We start from the raw sequence: 24830 nt of genomic DNA on the forward strand, positions 1-24830 counted from the left end.
TTCAGGTTACTGATATATAGAAAACCGTGCAGAGAAACTGCTCTTTCTGGACAACGCTTCTTGTGGAAGTTGTGGAAACATGGACAACTAAGAGAAAATCATACATCTTCTCTGGTACTGTCCAGGTTCAGTTAACAAAAGGAACAGATTTTTGACAGTCTGCTAAAGTGCACAGCAGTAAGAATAAAAGATTGTTAAATTATAAGAACTTAACTCAAGGAATCTGGTATATCTACGTGGACTTTCAGTGAGAAATATAGTATTAAGACGGCGAATAATTGCAAATTTTATGATATGGAAGGGTATCTGTTGATCAACTATTTCAACCAACCAACCAAACTAAACATTCCCTAAACATGACTAAAAAAATAAATATGTGAAAAAGAATTGTATATGTTAATCTGTATTACGTCGAATCATAGGAACGCCGTTACGCGATGAAAAAACGTTTCATTATTGAAGACCGATGGTATGACAACGAAAAATTAAAATATTTATCCTGTCATTGTGCAAAGTTAGAAATAGTCTTTTTAGGAGATCATACGAAATGATTATGATTAGTCACCACATCAGTCACCACACATTCTACAATTATAAAGTTGTACAATAAAAAATACATACGCCTTTGACTTGAAATTTCAGAACTATTTCCAAATTATGTTTAAATTTTGAAGTATAGAGAAGAACGGTAAGACTACAGAAAGGGAAAGCAAAAAGGAAAAGTATACAAACAAGCACAAAAGCTTTACCAATCACATAACACAAGTCACTACTTAGAACAAATAGTGTTGCAGTATCAATAAATAAAAGTAGTAAATTAGTATATTTTGTTAATCGCTGCTGCCCTAAATAGTTTCTTCATTAAACTATTATTTTCAGTGGCTTGCTTATTTTAAAGGTAGTATTTGATAGTTTGATAGCTTTACGTATATGTGATAGCAAAATATGTATATAAAATTTCATTGGTTTTTAAAAGAGGCAAATAGTGGATCATAATATTCAAGTTGAGGAACTTTAACGCAGTACTAAGCATACTTACTGACATCGATTAGTGTTATAAGTAGGCTTAGTACTATTAATATGATCCTTTTCATTTTTGTCAGAGTCTCTATTCCATTACGAAATCGCATTTCGCCAGATAGAAGCGCCTCAGCAACTTTTATCGATTTTTAATTTTATTTCGAGCAACATACAATTTCTTAAAACATCTTATCACCTACTGACACATCTTTTAGGCGCATCCCACAACCGTTGAATTGTTGTATTGTTTGAGTTCTTTAGGCGCAAATCCCTTTAGCTTGATTTGTTGACATATAATCGACATATTTTTTATTTTAATTTTAGTGCTTTTCAAATGATTGTGCGATAATAAACAAGTGATAGCGACAGATACCAAAATGTCAACAAAAGTCAAATTCAAAGGAAGAGGCTTAATGCGAAGCAGAAATCGAAGAGGGAGTACCTGAATAGGAGGAGCTGTAGAGCTATTGTTGCGCCTTCAATAAGGGTTACGCACCCAATTTAAGATAAGGCAATCTAGGCTCTTTGTTTATTTTCTTATTTGTTTCAGGTTTGTTGCTTCTCGGTTAAGTTTTCAATTTAAACTTAAGCTACAATTGAAGGCAAAGGTATTCCTACTTTGTGCTTGTTTAAGGGAAGTGTGGGACAATTTTTTTATAAAACACAAACTTTTCGAATACACTAATTAAAAATTTAATTTTTATTTTAGTAAAAGTCCTATTTGAGTGAACATTCGCATTTCAAACTTTAAGTAAAAATCATATTGTTTCAAATATTCATACTTCAATTATTCTGATTTAAATACAATATTCATACTTTCCAATGAAATTCACTTGTCGGGAAGAGACATGTACTTATTGTAAGTTTAAATTCATTTTTAGTTTCACATACTAGAAATTCACATAGAGCTGATGAGCATCTCTCAACTCCAGGTGTAAAGGTTTCAACACGGCGTTCAGATGTTATTTGTGACATAATCCGTAGATATTATGGTATTAACATATCTCGATCGTTTAATTTCACATTCATTTTCCTGTTTTTTGATGAAAATTCTTGCAGAACACAGTATGTCTTATGTGCATTATTCAAGTCATTAATTTCCGATACTTTTGACACGAAGTGTCGGTTAAGTTCCAAGAACAACAGTTGGTTGTACTTTTGTTGTACCTATGACATACGTTAGAGAGATCTGTAAGTTATCACTGTTCTCTTTGAAAGTGTGAATATCAATGTATGGTACGAATTAAATAATTAAAATCAATATTAATCCTATGCAAAAGTGAAATCAACTCTTGAGAAGTCGTGTAAATTGCAGTCTGTTTTTATAATTAAAGTTGTTTAAAAAATTTAATGCCTGGGAAAAAGGAAAAAGGGAAATGTGAAAATATGCAATATTTTTCTAGGTAAATTCCCCGAAGATGCCATTAATAACTTGGTGTGTTTTTTACTTGTCATGACTTTGGTTTTCGCAACTGCTGAACAGAATAAAAACTTTTTAAATAAATTTTATAACAAAAAAAGAAAATCGCTTAACTTTTCAGTACGAGAATCAGTAGGAACAACGGTGCGAGAGTAGAAAAAGTTTTGTTCTGATTTTTTATGACACCCAAAATAGACTAAAAATCGTAATCAGCGTCAGTTGGGCATAATTTTGATAACAAATCTTCCGTTTTTTGCTGCTCAAAACATTTTTCGCCATGGGATTCGTTACTCTTTGCTGCTTTGTATGTATTTTTTGCCTTTGAACAAATGTCGTTTTTGAGGAATTAAGCAGTGGTAGAAATAGCAAGGAGCAGCGAGGAGTACGAAAATTATATGAAACTGACCAATTTTTATTTTACAAGCACAAATTGCCCACAAGTTTTTCGAACACTTTCAGACTTCTCATTAAACGAACCACGTCTGGAATTTGAATAAAACTCGTCATATTAAAAATGTGTGGATTTGTATAAATAATATCGATATATATATATATAAATATTCGTAAATATATTGATCCGATTTCTAATTGTTTAAAAAAAATACAATTATTTGTTATTATTTTTATGATTTTCTTCCCTGATCAAAATACAGATATTTTGATCAGGGCATCGAACCAGAACCGAACCGAAAACCGGAAAAATCCGATATTTTTGCCGGAACGCAAATCGGAACTGAACCGATATATTGTTTTTTTTTGAATCGGAATAAAAACCGGAACGGAAAAAATTTCGGTGCGATGCCCTGATTCTGATCATTTAAGTAATATCGAAACCCTGGAAAACATTATTATTACACCAATAATGTACGATAATAATATACGAAACCTCATACGATACTTCTACACATACTACACTTTAAAGATATTGTGTAGTGATATTGATACTACATAGAAATAGAAATTCACAATTCACAAATTCACAAAAAGGCGTTTGATCCAATTTTAAACTTCAGTCAATTAAATTATAAACATATGGTCCTAATTGTGATCGAATATTTTCTGATTGGAATTTTAATTTTATCAAAATAATTTTTTATAAAATTATCAAAAAATATTAAAATCGACAAATGAGTATGCAAGGTTCTTCTAATTGCAAAACTTTATGAAGAACCTAAGGGAGTCATGTAGCCAAGGCTTCAAACGGTCACCATCCATCTACACCCCAAATGAATCGAAGGACTATATTTACATATATACTTTATTCTCTACAAATACATCAAATCTGTTTAATAAGACAGAAATTATTTTAAAAGACTGGTGTTAATAGGGTTATTGACATGTATAAACATACACACTAATACGAAATTATTTTTTATAAAATAAAAGCACTTGGTTATTTCTATTTTATAGAAATATTAAATTGTTCAGCATTTGGGCTATATTCAATAGCCAGCCTCAATGAACTAAGAGCAATAAGTGGATATTGTATGTTTTAAATTTCTTATAAATTTTCATTGGTCTTTAGAGTTTCATAATTAAGAAAAACAATACAAGGTCTGAAAGAACTAAGTTGACAGCACAACCGAAATGTGAAGTAACTTATACTAAAGAAGTCAAACTTGATGGTTCAAACTGTATTCTTGCGGGCTTTTATTGACATTGCTTTTTTATTCCTTTGATATAACAACCTTAAATTTTTTCGTTCTCTGCCATCATTGGAACAGCAGGTGATTCTTTGGGCTACTTTGGTTTTATAAAGCTAAAAACAGTTATAGGAATAAGTATTTACAAAATTGGTTTTATTTCGTGTCGTGTTGTTCTTAATAATTACACGGACTCTACGGACTCACTATCCCGCTATATGTAATTTACAGTGATGACTGCTCTAAGGTGCGGAGATGTGCGGCACACACCATAACATAATTTGCAAAATGTCGTATATAAATTTATTAAATATCTTTACATCGAGAATTAATATTATTTATTACATTTCTATATACATATATATTTTTAAAGATTAAAATTTTAGCAAAAACAATTAAATATAATTGTCTACGAAAACACAATTAATTTGCTTCCCTCAGCTGCTATAGTTGTTAGTTGTGCTCATAAGTTTACAGCTCAAATTGCAGAACATTTCTATTATATTTCGTCTTTCGTGTGCGGAAAAGTTGGCCGCACATTTATACGTTCCAACTGCATTCACAAATTTGTGTCGTTATTTGTGCTCAACAGAAAAATGAACAAAATAATGTGAGTGTGCTCACGGTTGTAATATGAGAAATAGAGATTTATATAGGAGGAATTGTATGAGAGTAATTTTCTGTTGTATTCGAATATCAACTGCATGCACACGAATCCAACATGTTGACATGTTGCTGAAGCACTTCGTTGCGCGTTCAAATCTGCAGCACTTATTTTAGTACATTTTTCAAATTTCGTCTCTCCCCTTTTAAATGTGGCACCAACAAATATAATCGTCTGATGTGAGGAAAAGTTGGCCGCACATTTATACGTTGCAAGTCTGTTCGATTTTGTTTGATCACTGCATAAACATGTATGGTTCTGAGTACAAACTCTTTTGTTTTAAGAAAGTTGGTTGATGTTATAGGAAATGTGTGAAAAGTTGTATTTATTTCATAATGATATAATATTCAACTTATATACAGTGCCGAACATAAGTACTGGCACAAGCATTTTGTTTTAGATAAAATGCTTAATTTGTTTTTAAATTCATTTTATTTCATTTTATTTTCTCATATATTAAGTTTTTTTAAAATTTCGGTTGAAGATATTTTTGGGTTGACCTTCACTTTTCTTATTATTATGTTGCGCTCACGTTCGCTCATGGCTTTACGTCGGCCGGCACGCTGCACAATATTCCGAATGGTATAGCGGCTTCTATCCTTTATTTCTCCAATATCCGTATAAGATTTACCTTGGTTGTGCAAATATAGAATTGGATAGACGACTAAAAAAGCACGCTATAACAACAAAAGCAGCACTGAAGGCGACACTGCTTGAAGAGTGGTAAAATATTGGGCAAGAACCCACACAAAAGTTGGTTTTTTCTATGTCGAGGCGACTAGAAGTCGTTAGCAAACAAAAGGGTGTGGCCACTAAATATTAATTGTTGTCAAAAATATTTTTTTTTAATTTGTTTTTAATTTTTGTATTAGCTGTGCCAATAATTTTGTTCACCCAAATGAAGTCTTTTTTTGTTTTTTAATTTTAAAAATAAAATATAAAAGATTTATAAGCATTTTATCTAAAAAAAATTTTTTATTGATTAAAAATCGCATCATTAAAAAAATTTCTTAGAAGAGCAAAATTTATGTCGCTTCTACTGTTTATTTTATTTAAATACAGTCAAACTTCTATAACTTGAACTTCTATAACTCGAATTTTCTATAACTCGAACCTAAAACAGTGCACCTAGGTTCTAGAGAGCAAATTACATACAATTCTGCTTTCATAACTCGAACTTCTATAACTCTAATTTCTCTATATCTCGAACAAAAATTTTGTTCAGTGTCGATAGGAATATGGGAAAGTGCATTCTATAAGTCGAATTAATCTAACCCAATTAATACGAGGTCTGAACTAACAAAGTTTTATGAAGCTTTCAATTATTCCCTTTTATTTTATTAAGAGATCGTTTTTTCACACGCATCCAAAGAAGCTTTTAAACAGCGTAAAATCCGCGCTTCGATTTGTGTCTACCTGTATACCTAAAAGAAGGAGCTGCACACATCCTAGTAACCTCGAGAATGATGCGCATGCCATTACAATTCAATTAGTTCCAAATTATATTGTTGTTGCTATATATTACTTTAATTTGTTTATTTTCTTATATTTGCAACCAAAGTGTATTAAAAATATGAGAAGCACCGATAAACTGATCAAAATTAGTTGCAAGGGAGTGGTTCTATCGGGTGTTTTTTTTAGCTGGTTGAGATTGTTAAACTGTGTTGATATATCTTTTCAGTAAGGTTTGGCAATTCATCATAAATCGTTTAACTCTGCAACAACTGAAGCATTGTAGAAATTGTAGAATTTTACTTTGAAAAAAATAAATCTGTTCGCGAAGTTTATAGAGCACTTCGTCCATTTTACGATCGGCATAGTGAACAAGCAATTCGTGCAGTTATTGATCGCTTTCGCACTAATTTTACTCTTCACGATTCGAAACCATCAGCAATTGACTGTTTGGTGCGGTTTACACGCTGGTGGCATTACTGATCCTTATTTCTTTGAATGGCGACTGCTATCGAGCCATACTGACTGCATTTTTGTTCCCAAAAATTATTTAGTTAAACATCGATGACATTTGGTTTGAACATGGTGGAGCAACTTGCCATACAGCGCGCTTAACAATTGATTTATTGCGAAATCAATATGGAAACAACTTTATTTCCAAAAGTGATCGTGTTAAGTGGTCCCTTCCTTAGTACGACGTACCCTATCAGCAACTCTTAAAGCATCAGAAGCCAGAGTTTATGTCACCAGTGATGCCATACGGCCACATTTAGTGGAAAAAATTGTCAAAAATTGGACTGATCGAATGGACCATATATCTCGTAGCCGAAGCGGACATATGGAGGATATTATATTCAAAAAATAAATACCCTGAAATTATCTACCAGATTATAATGAAAAAATGTCATTCTAATATTTTTGTCTTGTATTATTACAAAACTGTATTTAAGTTGTCCTGTAGTTAAAAAACACTCGACATACGCATAAATTTCTTATGGAGTGTTATTCGTTATAGAGTGGTCCGACTTTACTTAATTATACAAGATAAGGGATTTCACAGAATTTTTACCAAGATTATGAAATATTTAGCAAAAATATACTGCCGTATTTTGTACTGTATTAGGGATTCTAGTGGACATCTGATTGCATTATGCTGAAAGGGCGAAAACGGGGTTTCTCTTCAAGTACACTTGATTGCGCTAGTCGACTTAAATATTTTTAAGCTTTTGCTATCATAAGAATAATGATTAATCACAAAGTAGTGATTAAATATTTATTGTTGTCATGAAAATTAGTGTAACCAAATCCTCTGAAGCAAATGAAGTTAATTTTTTACAAAAACATCGTATTGTAATAATCATTATAAATGACTAATGAATGTGATTTAAATAAATAAATACAGAAGATAATAGAAGTAATAGGATAACTATTTTTTCAGTTACTGTTCAAGTGTAGTCTAGTGAAGTCAACTCCCTTCAGCGAACATCAAAACAATATTATTCTTATAATTAATTTTATCTATCACTTCTGTTTTTTAGATAAAGGGATTCGAGCATTAAACGCAAGTTTCCCTTATATTACAATACGATAATTCAAAGAGTTTTCGCTTACTCGTCATTGGTGATGTAAAAGAAAATCACACTTGAATGAGCTTCCTCAATGACACAACAATTGAAAGGGAACAACACATTTGCCTCTTTTCTATGCACTACTTCTCCTCATATGAATTCGAATCAACGAATAGAACCAAAATATCTCAAATTTCTTATAAAATCCTTTACATAAATATCTTTGGCATATTTCTTAGATATTAAATATCAAAAAGGTCCTAGAAAGATGTTTGATTTTCCATTTGTTTTTATTTTGTTAGAAGAAAACGTAGTGACCCTGCAACAGCTGTCGTAAATTTTTTATGGAAGGATGCCAAAGTTGAAACTGATTCAATGCGTCCGATAAAAACAGAGTGAAAAACACATGAGAAAACTTTAATTCAACTTTTTTACCATTTTTTTATATGTTGTATTATCTGACTGCATAAGAAAATACTGACTAAATAGGACTCTTTAAGATACAATACGATAAATTAAATTGGTTAATATTATATTAAAAATATATTCTGTATCCCTGTTGTACCAAATTTAAACCTGTTCCATATTGCAATATGTAGCTTACTTTGCATTCGGTTGATACGTGGTATAATATTCAGCAAACCCGAGAAAGGGAGTGCTTCTTTCTGTTTCTGCATACTACAAAAGCGATAGCTTAAAGTAAAGATGGAGATAAAAAACGGTTAATGGAGCATGAGTGAAAGTTTGGTGCTGGAATAAGTGCAAGTATTTTTTTCTGGTAACTTTGACAATGCCAAAGCTTACAATACGCCATTAACTTTTAACGACTACTAAATATTTACGGAAAACGTTCGTACTGCAAGCATCGAATTATGGTACATCTTTTTCTTTTAATGTCTATGGTTATTAATAAATAGAGCAAGAAGACACAATACAATTCATATGAGTTTCTATTGTCAAATAATAGTAACTTTACAGTCAGGCAAATAAATAAAGACAAATAATCCTGGCGTCTGAATATTCTCTCTAAGAATTAAGATTTGAAGAATTACCGCATTAACGTACTTTTTTAACAATGTCGATGAAGTGATAAAAAATTATTTTTAATTTGAAGTGTTTTGTTTGATGACAAGAAATTTCTGGGAACTAGTGGTCAAATAAGATAAAATAGGTTATTGGTTTCTAAGTGAATAAAGCATTTCATTTTGATAGCTGTAATAGTTCCAATATTGTAATTTGAGATGGTCGATAACTTATCAAAAAAAATATTTTAAAGGTTTATTATAAATTAACAAGTCAATTGAAATTTCTGTTCACCAATAACTTTCCTGGAATTGCAAAATGGTAAGGAATTGTATTTACACATTGTACCTTGCAATTATTTAATGTATTTTTTAATAGATGATGAAGAGGTTCATTTCATAATTGAAGAATTAAAAAGGCTTCGCTAGATGCAGAAGTAACTTTTGAATACCTTGTCGTCACATTTCGAAACAGCATCTTGTATGTGCATTTTTACACACAATCGCTTTTTTTCCTTTATATAATAATAAATTCACCAGTTCTAAATCATCATCAGAGTCACTATCTTGAAGTATGTTATTTACTTTTTATCTGGCTAGGTTCACCAATACCGCGAAAATGAGTAATTCGAATATTTGAATTCAAAACAAAACAGCTGAAATGTTCGAGTAAAGTCTTTATAGTATTTTCGACGCTCTCTCAGATGCTCTCATTTTCTCGAAAATTCGCTGGTGGAACCACGGTTGCTAAATACTATGGTACTTTAGTACCAAAATTGGGACTTTTTTCGTATGGCACTCTGGTGGAAAATGGTACTTTTTGTTGCGCGAACTTTATTGTGCATATTATTATATTATCCAATAAAATTTATTTATAGATGCAACTGTGCACTATGAAACTAATAAATTTTAGGTATGATTTAGTGAAAATATTGTGGTTGCAAAAGGTAAAAGAAAATTTCGATCGGAATGAATTTCAAGACTTTTAATGATATCATGTTATGCACTATGTATGGTCAGCAAAAGATAATCCGATTATTTAAATAACAAAAAGGGTTACTGTACTATTCTATATCTTCTGTACATTTTATATACATATATTGTATTTTCTTATTAATGGGCAATTGAAAAAAATTGGACCTTTTTTACAGAAATGGCACCTTCTTGAACCAATTTTGGTACAGAAAAAAATTTTCAGGAACGCACAACTTTATACAGAGAGTTACTCGAAGTTACTACGCGTAGCTCGTGGAACATACCTTATACAACAAATATTTCATAGTTGTTTAATATTTAAGACGTGCAACTACATGAGATTTTTTATTTCCTTTGAGATAATATATATCAAGCTTTTAACGTAATTTTTCGATATAACAGACCAAAGGCTCAGTTAGTCGGTACGTACCGTAAGAACTTAAGTCAAAGCGAAATGCACAATCAACCAAACCTATGTATTTGATAGGAACGAAATAAACAAAAGAGGCCAACTTAAGCGAATATTAGAAAAATCAAATTCATTTAGGTTTTCAACTTAAGCAAATTTAAAAATTTGTGCTCAGTTGCTCACGATACTTTATTGCGGGTGGATGCGTCGCAATAATGTGCAGATTGTGACGGAAAAAAATAGGAACTCTCGCTCCAATATCAACATTGGAAATTATGCTGAATTATTTTCTTCTGACTATAAATAATTTATTGCAATTGTTTAAAATTAAAATGCAAACGAAAAAAAGCTCCACAACTATAGCTCTTTCCCATTTCCTAAATAATTTCTTCTAATGTAAACAATAAAAAGGTCACTGTTACTAAGTAACTTACTGAGTAAGCAGTGGAAACGTGGTATTAGCCTTAAAGTAGAAAGAACGTTTCATTTCGTTTCTGTTTAAGTTAAATTTAATTTTTCTAATATTCGCTTAAGTTGACCGCTTTTGTTTATTTCGTTTCTATCAAATACACAGATTTGGTGAGTTGTGCATTTCAGTTTGGCTTACGTTCTTACGGTACGTACCGATTAACTGAGTCTTAACTGTGGTTTACCAGTTTTCGTTTTGAATTCTGATATATTTTTAAATCGCATTATAAAAAAATATCGGTAGTATTAATTTTTTCGAAAATTTGAAAATAGAAAAATTTTACAGTTTTTGTTGACGAGAATTACCTGAACATCACACTTTATGATATCTATCTGTTGCTAATAATAGTTTATACAAATTTTTATGTTCATATGAACTCTTAAGAATATTTGAATATATATGTATATTATATATATAATAAGCTAATGTTCTATATATGTAAAGTATATACCATATGTATATAGGTGATGAATTGAGTATACGTGACCCCACTTAACATTAGGGTTAACTATTGAGGATCAATCTTTACTTTGTTTAAAGTTTGTATCATTTTATAAGAATTAACCCGTGTATTAAAATATCTTATGGCAGCTCTTCGATTTCTATAAGTTATAACATACTCATAAGACTTCAAGTATGAAACACAAGTCGTGGCGCATAAATTATCAGAATGGAATAATAATGCCAATTCGTGTCACCCTTTATGGAGTGGAGAAAGTTTGGCCCTAAATTCAAACTTTTTATTTCTGTCGTACCGAGGAAACCGTAATAAAAATATAAGCAATATATCAATATATTACATGTGAAATGAGTTTGCTTAATCATCCTCGATCTGCTTTTATATCAATTCACTTCTTTTGTCGCCAAGTCGAATTGGTAGCAAATTATTAATTTATCGTAAATTATAATGAAAATGTGACAAACGTTCCACATCTAAGCGTACACCAACCAGTATCAGCCAGAAAGGACATGTACAGAAAGCTTCATTTACATTGACAATGTGAAAGCAATTCAAAATTATTTTGCGCATTTTCTTAAAATGATTTTCGTTTCACTTTATTTTTTACAAGTTTATAAAGTTGTAAATTGACGAAGTGAAGTGGAAGGAAATTTGAAAGCGCCCCTCCACTTAGCTTTCGTAAGTGCTTAAGGCGGGTGGAAGTCATACCACTTTCGCGCATTTCAGGAGGAACCATAAACTTAAAACTTTCACATTTCTCCCATAATCCCCCTTTCCTTTTCTCGGTCGCGGACTAGTAAATGCATTTCTAAAATTGTTACATTAATAAATGAAGTGAAATAAAATACTCACACTTTTCGAAATTTTCATTCTAAAGAAAGTAATGTTAGAATAAATATAAAAATGAGTTTCGTCGCCAGGAAGAGACGAGAGGAGGTAAGAAGAGACGAAATATTAAGGATGTAATGCATCAATTCATTTACGAGGGGAACCCAATTTATGTTTTATTGAATTCTTCTCGAGCATACGTGCAAATTATGTACTTTATGTGGAAAGTGGAAATTATATTTGTAGCTTGTACTTTATTTGAAATTTTTATAATGCGAACCATAAATTTATATTCTCCGCACAATGCTCAAAAAATATGAAAGTTTGACATGAGATTTCCCGAGGAGCTAACTGAATGGAAACAGCAAACATTGGATAACTCTTAATGATGTTTGGGATGCACAGGTTTCGGAAATTGTTGAATACACATGATCCTAAAAACGAACTAAATATAAAGATCCTGTTTACTAATCAATCAAATAATTTTTCCATGGGCTTATTATTAATAATTGAATATTTAAAAATTTTTTGATTATCCATTTCTGGAGTATGTATTTCTTCTTACAATTAGCATTAAATTTCAAAATGACTAATGATTTAACTTCTATATTAGCAAATGCATTCCAGCAACAAAAATTGTGTTTTCGTAGACTTGAGGCTAAAAATTAGCCAACAATTCAACAACGAGCCCCATAAATGAGTAGTGTTTTAATTTTGAACGCTATATTTATACAGCAGGAACTGAAAGACCAATCGAAAACACAAAATCGTCAGCAGCTTCTATTTCTGGTCATGCTAGGATGCTAAAATGTTAAAAGCCTTCAGAGGCAAAACAAACAGTTTTAACATTGCGACATCCAAATTGAATAAGAAGCGCACCAGTCAACTGATTGAACTAAAGCGAAACCCATTCAGTAATACGACATCATTGTTAATAGGTCGCTGTGTGTCAAGAAGACACAATGGTAGGTAATTTGTTTGTATTGCCTTGCATAGGGGTCATCTTTTAGGGCAAAAATTAGCTTTGATTTGGACGAAACTATTTTATGAACTTGTTTTTTAAAATGAAGGTACAGGTATCTCGTATATTTTAAATTTTTTCTCGAAGGTACAGATCTATGAGATTTAGATTAATTTACTAAGATTTAAATGAATAAAATACACTTAAAATTTATAAAGATAATTGATCGTTATTTTAGAAATGGTTTAAGCAATTGGATGTGCGTATATTTGATTTAGATTTGTCTTGAAAAGTATCATTTCTAGAAGTATTTTTAGGAAATTTATTTACATACCGTTTTATATACCGTTATACTGTATTTAAAAGGATGATCCGTTTGGGTTCGATGTGCCTCATTTGGAAGTATGTATGTCCATGTACCTTTTTTATATTCATATTGATTATGTCTATCAGATGAGTGAGTCACATTGAGAAAAAGATGAAAACGTATTTTTTAATGTGTGTCCTTTATCCTGTCCTTTAATCAACCTCACTACAACTGTGACAAAATGTATTTTCAACAGAATCTCTAGTTTAAAATTGATCTAGAGCTTTAAATGTATCAGCATATTACATATTAGCGACACTATATTATTGTCGCTAACTTATAGGGTTAGGGTTATATGCTAATTGATGTCACTTTCTGGCATTTTTAAAAATCTATTCTTTTTTGATTGGCGGGTTGAAGAACAGGTTTATTATTTCCAGAAAAATATACTAATTTAATTCATCATATCGAGTCCGTATTATTCATATTGAATCCGTATGAAAGTCAAAAGAAGTAATGGCTATTTTTCGCCATGTCCGAAACAGCTGTATGGTCAACCAAAAACTTTATCCAATTAAAAATAATTTTTTGTATTCAACAGTTTTTTCACTCAAAAACCCTTGTTATGTAGATAATAAAAATATATATGTAATAATACCAAATTATATAAGATATATAGTAGTGCAAGCCAATATTGTCATAATTTACGCACCATCACAAATAGCAAAGGATTAAATAATCAGAAAGAGATGTATATCTTTAATCCTTAAGTGATCAAAATGATGAATTGATCATTTAGTTCGAGTTGATTTCCCGCTCACATGAAATTGTTTTATCAAATTCAATCGCATTTTTTGTTTCTCACACTATAGTAGTTTCTTTCGTAACCTTTTGTAAATACCATGTTCCAATAAAAATGAAATGAGTGAAATTCTATATATACACTTATAAGTAAAGGTATCGTGTAAGTATTTCTTATGTTAAAATCTGGTATCCAGATTGACAATACCAATGTAACGATAATGGAATACTATGTGATTTCAATGCAACATTCTTACCTTCATTAACGTGGTCATCATTCTTCTTTAGCAAAGTTACTTTGGACATAATTAAATAATTCACTGAAGACGCTGTTTGCATCAGGTGTTTAATTAGCAGCCATACAAATGAAAAAAGTGCGGTAGAGTAAAGTGGAGTGTTCGGGTGGAGGTACAATATGTTGGGAAGTTCCTTTTGTATTCACTTTGTTTTTCTAATGAGCAGCTGTTAAACGCACAAATTGCAGTTCAGCGTTTTGTGCTTTAGATGATTTCTAACAGGTGGAATCCTTTGAAAGACTGAGCAAATAAGCAAAGCAGAACACAAGATATAGATAAAGGGACGAGAGCTTCGGAAAAGTGGAAAGTATATTGGCATAATTCCGGTGATTTTGACTCTTTCCAACATTGTATCAAAGCGAAATAAATTACTTTTTGGCAGCTGACTAATTACTCGAGCGGAGCAATTTGCAATCGTCTGCAACATGTATTCAAGCTCCTCGCGCTACGTGCAATAATAACCAATTTTGAAACTGATTTCTGACTGGATATGCAGTTTAACTTTTAAATATTTTGTACGAAAGCAGTTAAAATTTAAAAAAATGATTATAACGACAATAATAAAATGATTATATATCCCCCACTCTCTGCAACTGAAGTGTGAAAAATTAATTGTTAATTATTTTTGCGGTGGTTAGGTAATATTTTCATATATTGACCAAAGCTAAAACGCAACCTTAACGGTAGGTCCTTAATGAATGCCTACAAAGACAATTTTTCACTGAAGTTTTCAACTATAAAAGGATACAAGCTTAAATAGTGCTACAAGTAATGTACTGGAAATAAATGTATGGTTTAAAATAAATTTAAGGGGTTTGTACATAATTTATTTTATTGGTTCGCAAATTGTCTTCGTTTTTTCATAATAAAACAAAAGGAATTTTAATACTTGTAACTAAACTTTTAAAAATTCCATTAGTTAGTTTGTTGCATTCCGCTTGTGTAGATTCATTGAATAAGAACAAAAAAATTTCAAAAAAAATAGTTTTAATTTTTTATCGTAGGCAATGTTTATGGGAATAGACACGTATGAAAGCAATTTTGCTTGGGTTAATTGAAAGATAACTCAATGTTTTGAATATTTCAGCAGAAACATCCATGTCTGATCATCGTCAGTTAAGATTTGATATTGATCTAAATATGAAAGTAACAGAATCGTTGTGCCGCTTTAAGCACAACTATTATAAATGTCTACCATGGGGTCTGTTCGGTGAAAAATAAGACCGACAACCTGACAGAAGTGCACCATGGTGGAACAAAAATTAGTCAAGCTAAGAGTCGAATACCGAGGACTCTTTAACAAAGCTATAACCAACGGTGAATGGAACAATTATAAAAATGCCCTCACCGCTTACAATAAAGAAATTAGAAGGGCAAAAAGAGAATCATGTAGAAGGTTCTGCTCAGAGATTCAAAACTTAAGCAGTAGTGCTGAAATCTACAGGGTCATCTTGAAAAGCCACACTAACCCCATTGCTCTTCTTAATTGACCAGATGGTCCTTATACCAATGACTGCAAAAAGTCACTTATACTTCTAACAGAAGTATAAGACTCCTCTGCCTCCATGACAGAGGAGTCGATAGTACCGCACTCACATGGATAAGCAATGTTCTAAGAAAGAGGGTGGTTAAGTCCACTCTCGGCAATGCCGAAATAAAAGCATATACTGCAAAAGGATGCTCACATGGGAGTGTATTATCCCTACTCTTGTGGTCAGTTGCAGTGCATGAGCTCTTGCACAACTCAGTGCCAAACAATTCGAACAAGTTTATTATTTCAAGAAAAAAATACTAATTTTATTCATCATATCAAATTCGTATTATTCATATTGAATCCGTATGAAAGTCAAAACAAGTAATGGCTATTTTTCGCCATATTCGAAACAGCTGTATGGTCAACCAAAAACTTTATCCAATTAAAAATAATTTTTTGTATTCAACATTTTTTTCACTCAAAAACCCTTGTTATGTGGATAATAAAAATATATAATAATAACAAATTATATAAGATATATAGTAGTGCAAGCCAATATTGTCATAATTTACGCACCAATCCAAATAGCAAAGGAGGCTATGCTGACGATATAATCATACTTGTTAGAGGTAAATATGAAGACAAAATCTCCTATCGACTCCAACTAGATATAATATTAACAAAACAAGTCTGGTAGTCTGCACCAAGAAAAGGAAGAGTGCTTTATAATAACCCATTCCTGAATGGAGAAAAGCTATCAGCTGTTAGCCAGGTAAAGTACATGGGAATGATTCTGGATGAAAAAAATGACGTGAAATTCTTATGTAGACAACATTATCCGAAGAGCTAGAGAAACATTATGGATCAGCAGAATTCTTACTGGTAAACACTGGGGTCGAAATCCTAAACTCAGCCTCTGCATGTACATATCTATTGCTAGGCCAATTGTTACCTACAGATCATCCATCTGATACACAAATTACGTAAACTGCAGAGATTAGCCTGCATAATGATAAGTTAAGCGATGAATTGTTAGAGTTGGGCTTAAATAAAAAATGTTAAATTATTGGAAGCGATAGTTGACGCATCCATATTAAAGTATTCTGTATTATAAACACAACACTCCGCTGCGGTTAGCAATCTCAGTTGCAGATATTCTTTCATTCAGCTCCTATGCAAAATGTGCTTATGTATTGCGTCCTTCACAATCTGTGGTTATATGGCTCCGAGTGAATTCGGTCACTACCAAAAACAAATTTTGTGCAATGCTTGCGATATGCAAACATACGCCGGTCCAACAGTCAAGGTTGTCTGTTTGCTTTTTTGCGAGATAAGTAAATTGTCGATATGACCTTATGTACTTGCGTTCACATTTAATTGCAAAAGTTTGGTAGAAACTTTCTGAAGGGCAGAGCAAATGCCACCAACAACACCTAAAGCAATGTATGTCCCTTCTGGAAAATGCAAAATTTTTAGAAAATTTATTAGAACTTATATGGATCGCACAGAAGAGTCTAAGCCACTATGAATATAATTTTACTTTTTACTTTTCTATTTGTCGGGCTTTTTTGCAGGAATTTAAATTCAATAAAAAACCACCACATTGAAATTGACAAAGTCAATATTCCACATTAATATTCCTTTATATGGACTTTGAAATTTCATCATTTTATTCTTGTGGCATTCAAAATTAAAATTATTTAAAAAGATGCAGATCTAAAACGCTCTAAGATATGAACTCATAACGATAAATATTGAAAGTGAAATGCCTTCAAACGCATTCATGAAACTCCAAGAAATGGCATTTCACGGTATTTCAATTCAATATTTCATGTTTAATTACTATATATACAAATGCGTAAAAATTTAGATTAAACAGAGTCTTTCCAATAGGATAAAAGCATTAATCAATAAGTAGGTCAAAACAATTGAATTTATTTTTATTTACAATTCGAAGAAACAACTAAACAAAGGATAAATCAATTTCTTGCTTCATTAATAATTTGAAATTATCCCGCTCAGTTTGTCTTGCACTTGCAACCGTATGTATCCTTTGAAAGTCCTTAAAGTGACATTCGATTGCGTTCTATCGAACACCGAAGCATGTGACTTTTCCATTTGAAGTGAGCAACCTAAATATTAAGCTTTCTTTGGATAAACTGTAATAATTGTGAGGCGCGGAGACTCCTGTTGCTTCTGTTATCTATTCATTCATTCCCCAAAGAAGAACAGTAATTCCAGCAATCACTTCAATTCACACAATCAGCGTCCCATTTTGTTGCAGTTGAGCGTTCTAGCAAGTTCGATTGTTGGCAACATTGATTTTCGCTATTATTTTTGTTTCTCCCTTCGAGAATGGATCATTTCCATTTTTATTGAAAACATACTTTGCATATTTGTTAATGGCATAAAAAGATTGAAATGCAATGTAATTGTCGTTACAGAAATGCCAAACGAATTCAAGAAGACTTCTCGGTGCTACATGCAATCGGAGGGGTTTACGTTGTCGTCCAACATAAAATCGCATGTAAAATTCTTCGAAACATCTACTTTCGACGTTTTAGTTCATTAATATAGGAAAGCCGTGAAAACACTTACATAATGAATTATTTCGTATTCATATTCATTTCACTTACAGTTAAAACATAATACTTGGCACCTAGAGAAGTTAAAGCACGAAATCAACTTTTTGACTGAAATCTAGTTATGCTGATTCTAAGTTGCTGCTATATAAATTGAGTCTGTATACCGGTTTAAGTCTGTTTTTGGAAATAAACTTCTTCTTATCGCCACACAGTATTTTAAAGATCTCTTTGGTCTAGATCTTTGTCTAGACCTAGTCTTTAAAAAAGACAAGCCCAAATTAATCAACAGACAGATTTAGACATCAAAAAAATCCTCATTTTTTGCAATATTGCGTTCAAATCGTCCTAACCCCAACGGTAGTTAGTCTAGACATTTAGTACATCTATCAAAGCAGGCATATTGAAAACTTCAGTGGAGGATTTACTATATCAACGTAGGCATTATTGAAACGCTCGGGTGAGAGTTGAAGTTTACTGCATTTTTTGCGTGTCGAGTTATCTTAGGTCTATGGCATTCCAAGCACTATTTTGTGCAACTTGGTAAATCCTTTCATAGCCTTCAATTATAGCTTTGCACCCAGACAAAAAGTGTTTCGCATCAAAAACAATTTTTCTAAATTAAAAAGTGATGTATGGCCTAATATGCGAGGATGCACTGCAACCCTAACATAATTTGCAAAATGTCATATATAAATTTATTAAATATCAAGACCTCATGTTATTAATTACATTTCTATATATATGTTTTCAAAGATTAAAGTTTTAGCAAAAACAATTAAATATAATTTAATCAATTTGCTTCTCTTAGCTGCTATAGCTGTTAGTCCTGCTTATATGTTTGCAGCTCAAATCGCAGAACATTTCTATTATATTTCGTCGTTCTTCTTTAAACAATTGCATTCTCAAATTTGTGTCTTTAGTTGTGATCACGCTTGTTATATGAGAAATAGAGATTTATATAGTGGGAATTGTAAGAAAGTAATTTTCAACTGCATGCATACGAATCCAACATGTTGACTTGCCGAAGGGGTTAGATGTGCGGCTAAAGTTTGCAGCTTAAATCACCATATATTTCTATCATATTTCGTCTCTCGCCTTTTAGCTGTAACATCGACGAATATTAGCCGCCTGATGTGCGGATAGCTTTGCCGCACATTTATACGTTGGAATTGCGTTCGATTTTGTTTGATTACTGCATAAACATGTTTGGTTCTGAGTACAAACTCATTTGTTTGAAAATATTTAGTTTGATGTTGTAAGTAGGGCAACGAACCGGAACCGAACCGAAAAAAATACATTGGTTTATTTCGGTTCAGCACCATATAGTTTGGTATCTGTGCATCTGTTTTTCAGTTGTTGATTTCTTATTTATTTATTTTTTTGAAAAATTCTTGAAATGGACTAATACTTATTACCATTAATGGATTTTTCTTTGAAATGTTGGAGTATTCAGGATTCAAACGATAAAGGACCCAATACTGACTGCTATATGCAGTAATTTCTTAGTTAATGCCAAAAACATTAAATTGTTAATACCTGAGACGGCTTCTAAAATTATAATTTAAATACGTATAGTTTTAGATAAAAAAATGATTTCTTTAAAAGTTGACATAGCTACTCGACTAAATAAATCAATTTTGGGAATCAATGCACAGTTGGTACTACACGGTAAAATAAATTTGTTTACTGTGGGAATGATGGAATTGAAAGATTAACATATAGAAATTTATATCAAAAACATGGTCGAAAAAGTCTTAGAAAAATATAAAATTAATGCCCAGCAAATCTATTCGATTACTACAGATAGTGGAGGAATGGAAATAAAAGAGTATTTTCTTATTTTGAAGCTGAAAGTGAATCTACTGATCACTTAGATGATAGCATGATTTTTGGAAGTAACTTTGCTATTAATATTGATACGGAACCGAACCAAAAACCGAAAAAAACCGATTTCTTGAAGAAACGAAAACCAGAACCGAACCGATATATTTTCTCCGGAAGGAACACCGGAACCGAAAAAAATTTCGATTCGATGCCCTGGTTATAAGAAGTATGTGAAAAGTTGTGTTTAATCCATATTGATAATATTAAACTTAATTTTAAACTTATATATAAATAGTTAATTTAATTTGTTTAATATGTTATTTTTTTAATGAATTGTTAATATTATATTGTGCATATATTGTTGTCTACTGTAATATAGTTATTACTAATAAAACATCTATTATATATATCTATTTATCATTATTAAATTAAGCGGTACATGTAAAAACAACATTATGTTCAAAAACATATAAATAATATGAAGATCCTTTTTTGCTGCGTGATGAATAACTTCAGCTGGGGTACTGATTTTCAACAAAAAGGCGTAGAAAAAATAATTAACTTGGTAAAGGATGACTTGACGCTTGATAATAGAGGCGTTGGAACTTCCGCAAGACTCCAACATTGATTCCTTATCTCACTGCGAAGAAAATTGTGATGATAATTCAGCAAATCGAAAGAAATCTAATATTATATTAAAAACGTTTATTGAAAAAAAACTTTTAATAAAATTACAAATTAAATAACAATTTAGTAATCATGAATAAATCTTTTAATTTTTATTTTTCTGCTGAAGTAGTTCATACTCCAAATCCAAATTTCTGTCCTCCGCTTGTTTGTGAGAGCTAGCGTCTTTCTATAGATTTCTCGTTTTTGGCATGCACTTTTAATACTAACCGTTGTGCCTTCAGTTGCACCACTGATCGTTTTGCAGAACACATTTCGTTAAAGCAAAAAAAACATTTTATAAAAACAAAAATAAGACTTTATACATAGTTATTTCTGTAAGTTTATAAAACGTCACAATGCCATTATAAAGTTAAAATACGTTTTCATCAAAATGCATTTAAAAAAACATTTCAAGAAATTTTTATGAATTAGACTGTTATTTTTAAAATTGTATTCAGCGTAATACCGTAGAATTAAGTCCACATGTCTTAAATGTCTGGGTGACGTCTTTTTTAATCGTTTATAGTTAGCAAAAATTGTGAGCTGCTGACGATTTCAAAAATTAGGAAAGTATTTCATCACTGATAACTATTTTCCATCCATTTTTTTTAATATGCACTGTATTTTAAAATACTGTTTATAAGGCAAAGTCTAAAGCATATACTGTCGAACAGGTAATAGCATTGTGTTTTGGATAGCACAGAAACGTTAAATTGGCTTATGATTGCTTACATCCTAACGTCCCGAAAAGTCTGAATGGATTTTATTTCAAATAAAGCATATCTTCCGCTTTATGTTAGTCTATATATTTCCCTTGATAACTATTGATCACATATTAAAAACAAAGTTTGTGCTTTGAACGTTTTACTGGTTTTTAGCTTCTAATGGAGTTCACATTAGTTTATCAATTTTGTATATCTTCAATTAACAAAACAATAATTTCTTGAATTATTGAAATTGTTATTGTTTTGAATATATGCATTAAAAACTAATTAAAGAAACAAATCACTTTTTTTGTCAATTTAATGATTAGTTGAATATGATATTAGAAATGAAATGAAATTGTTATCTCTTATTCTAAATCATAATTCTAAAACAATTAAATCTTCAATTAAATCAACTTAATTAATAGCCAAAATTAAATTTAATTAAATTCGATATAAATAGCAGTTGAAAATGAAACACATAACTATTAAGTTCATAAACGTATATAATAGACGTATATAATTTAACTTGACAATATTCAGATAACAAAACCAAAAATAAAATGTCAACTTATGATTTCTTGACTTTTTCCCATTCAAAGTTTTTGTTGCAGATATTAGTTCATTTCTGGATATCTAAATCATATTATCAATTTCCAAGTTTATTTTAATACTTTGAAATTTAAACTATCACTTTTTCAACGGTCACATTTTTATGTCAATCAGTCAAGAAGGTCTAAGTCCCATTGCTTCTTGGCTTAAGTATCAAAAGAATAATAGTCTAAATCCCAAAAACAACACAAATATACTGTATGCGTAAGTATGGTATTCACTCCTACACTTAGTAAATACTCATTCTATATCCATATACACATATTCCCTCCCATTCTCCACTAAACTCACATTCGAACAAATAAGGAAAACCAGTCAAAGGAACATAAACAAATAAATGAGAATAACGACAATAAAGTCGAATTGTTACTTCTTTGCCTGTGCAATCAATCAAGGACTGACAGGACACATTCGCATAAATCAAATCTTATATATTTTTATACCACTTTTTATTCTAGTTTTTGTGTCTGCCTTTACGCATTGATGTTTTTGTTATTTATGCAGGTTTCCGTATCCGTTTGAATTGGAGTTTACATTTAGATTTCAAAGTCTCACCATCCAAGCGTGATCCATTGATTGTGTGTTAGAAAACGACAAAATCACTACACATGGGCATAGGGCGTCTTTTTGGCGCCCTGCGCCACATCTGCTGGAATTTATTAATACTAAAACCACTTGTTCCAGCACACATTACAGCACTTGAGTGCGTTAAGCGACCACCAACTGACACAACTTCAAAATATTTTAATGTATTCAACTCGCCTTGAAGCAAAGTTGAAGCATAGATAAACTGTAACAAACACATCTGCATAATGTGCCAAATACTAGTATAAAAACATATATGACATGGTATGGCATGGCATGGTACGGTAAAATATTCGCATCTGTTTGTTAGTCAAAAACTTAACACCAGAATAACTCAGAAAAATGATAAAAACCTTTTCTTATGCGCCGTTGGTTCTGTCAAATTAAAACAGTTGACGCCAACATTCGTTTCAAAAAAGTTCAGTTTATCTTTAAAACTAAACCGCTCCTTGCTCCTGTAAATTGTAAATTCATGCGAATTTCACTTACCAATACGTAGACAGCAAATGGCATCACGACTACAGCTACCAATAGATCGGCTATCGCTAAGGAGACTATAAAATAATTCGTTACTGTTTGTAGTGAGCGCTCGCGGCACACTGACAATATCACTAAAATATTTCCAAATAACGTTAGGATCGGAAACAATATAAGTATGAGCGCCCAGTAATTGTGTTCAACTGAAAAGAGACGATATAGATATACGTTATTGAAAGTGCATTTGTCTAAGCGTCGTACAATGTATTATATATTATATATTATATATTATAAAATTTTATATATATAAAATTACAATTACAATTATAACTAGTATTAAAAGGATTTATAACAAAAAATTTAAATTTATTAAAAACAATCAATTCATTCAGTTATGATGCCTACAGTCAAGCTGTAGTCCATCTGGGAATTGATGGACTAACTTCACAATGTGAGCAGATGTGGTAACAATTAACTTTTATCTAAGGAATATTTTAATCATTTCAGTTGAAGTTTACTTCAACCTCACAGTAAGGTACGTCACATGACGATCATCAGTGATTTAAAACAGAGCTGACTTCGGACGATCTTTTAAACTTTGATTTTAAGCGAACGATATCCGTAATCATGCTGGTTAGTTATTTAAAGTGCAGTGAGAAATGAATACTCCTCAATTAGCTAAGAAAGCTTTTTTGAATCCACAATTCCTCGTAATAATGGATAGAAGAAGGTTGAACTATAATCAGAAGCATTTATAAAGGCAAGAGTCTGGCTAATGCTAATACTGGAGATATCGCTGAGTGTGTTAAAGAAGGGGGTCACAAAAACATAAGCTTAATTCTGGCCAGGCCTGGATATAAACACAACATGTGTTCTGGTGTCCTTTCTTCGAAAGTTGGTAGACGTGCGTTGCAGATGATACCACAGGGTTTCCCGACGTCCAGTGCCCTGTAAAAACAGACATCAACCTAGATACCTTTGATTTGCTTCTGTATATCAAGTCAAAGGTTCTGCAGTTGGAATAAATTGGTCATGTACCCTTTGACCTAACTGCTGAGGTATTATGGCTCCACACACTATTAACCTGTCGCAATATAAGTTATTATTAGGTAAATATATTCACAACTAGTTTTAATTCCACATCTAAAATTGTAATAAGTTTTTGCGTGCATATGACAAAATATTCTGAATGAAGGCTAAAGTCATAAGTGAAGCTAAAGTAAGATGTATATACAGAAAAGTTATTAGTTAGGACAGAATATACACAAGGCAAAACAACATAAAAGCACAAACAAAATTCAATTAGTTTTCACATTTATCCTTATTTTTACTTAGGCACGAATAATGGAATTGATTTTATTCAAAAATATGACACCCAGAACCAGAGGCGAGGTGTCGAACTGAACTGAACTCGAAGTTCATACAAAGCGTGCAAATACAATCAAAGTCACGGTTGCCATTTTATATGGGCAAATGTATCAGTAAAAAAACTGAACCGCGCATAGTAAATACAAAGTAAAAGAGTAAATAAATGCATGAGAGTTTCTTACTCTTATGTAGAAGTTGGAAATAAACCAAAAAGAAAGTCATTATTGCAATTTTATA

General features: G+C 31.5%; 1 protein-coding gene across 1 annotated transcript in view; it reads right to left on the minus strand.

Moving 5' to 3' along the window:
- LOC119665581 (dopamine D2-like receptor) overlaps positions 1–24830 on the minus strand; it is a 112324-nt gene that overhangs the window by 7643 nt on the left and 79851 nt on the right. Inside the window, exon 4 of the mRNA XM_038074808.1 lies at positions 23238–23428. Coding sequence (XP_037930736.1) covers positions 23238–23428 — 191 coding nt within the window. The remainder of the gene's footprint in view (positions 1–23237; positions 23429–24830) is intronic.

The sequence above is a fragment of the Teleopsis dalmanni genome, chromosome 1 (genome assembly GCF_002237135.1).
Source record: "Teleopsis dalmanni isolate 2A chromosome 1, ASM223713v2, whole genome shotgun sequence".
In the NCBI taxonomy this organism is placed as follows: Eukaryota; Metazoa; Arthropoda; class Insecta; order Diptera; family Diopsidae; genus Teleopsis; species Teleopsis dalmanni.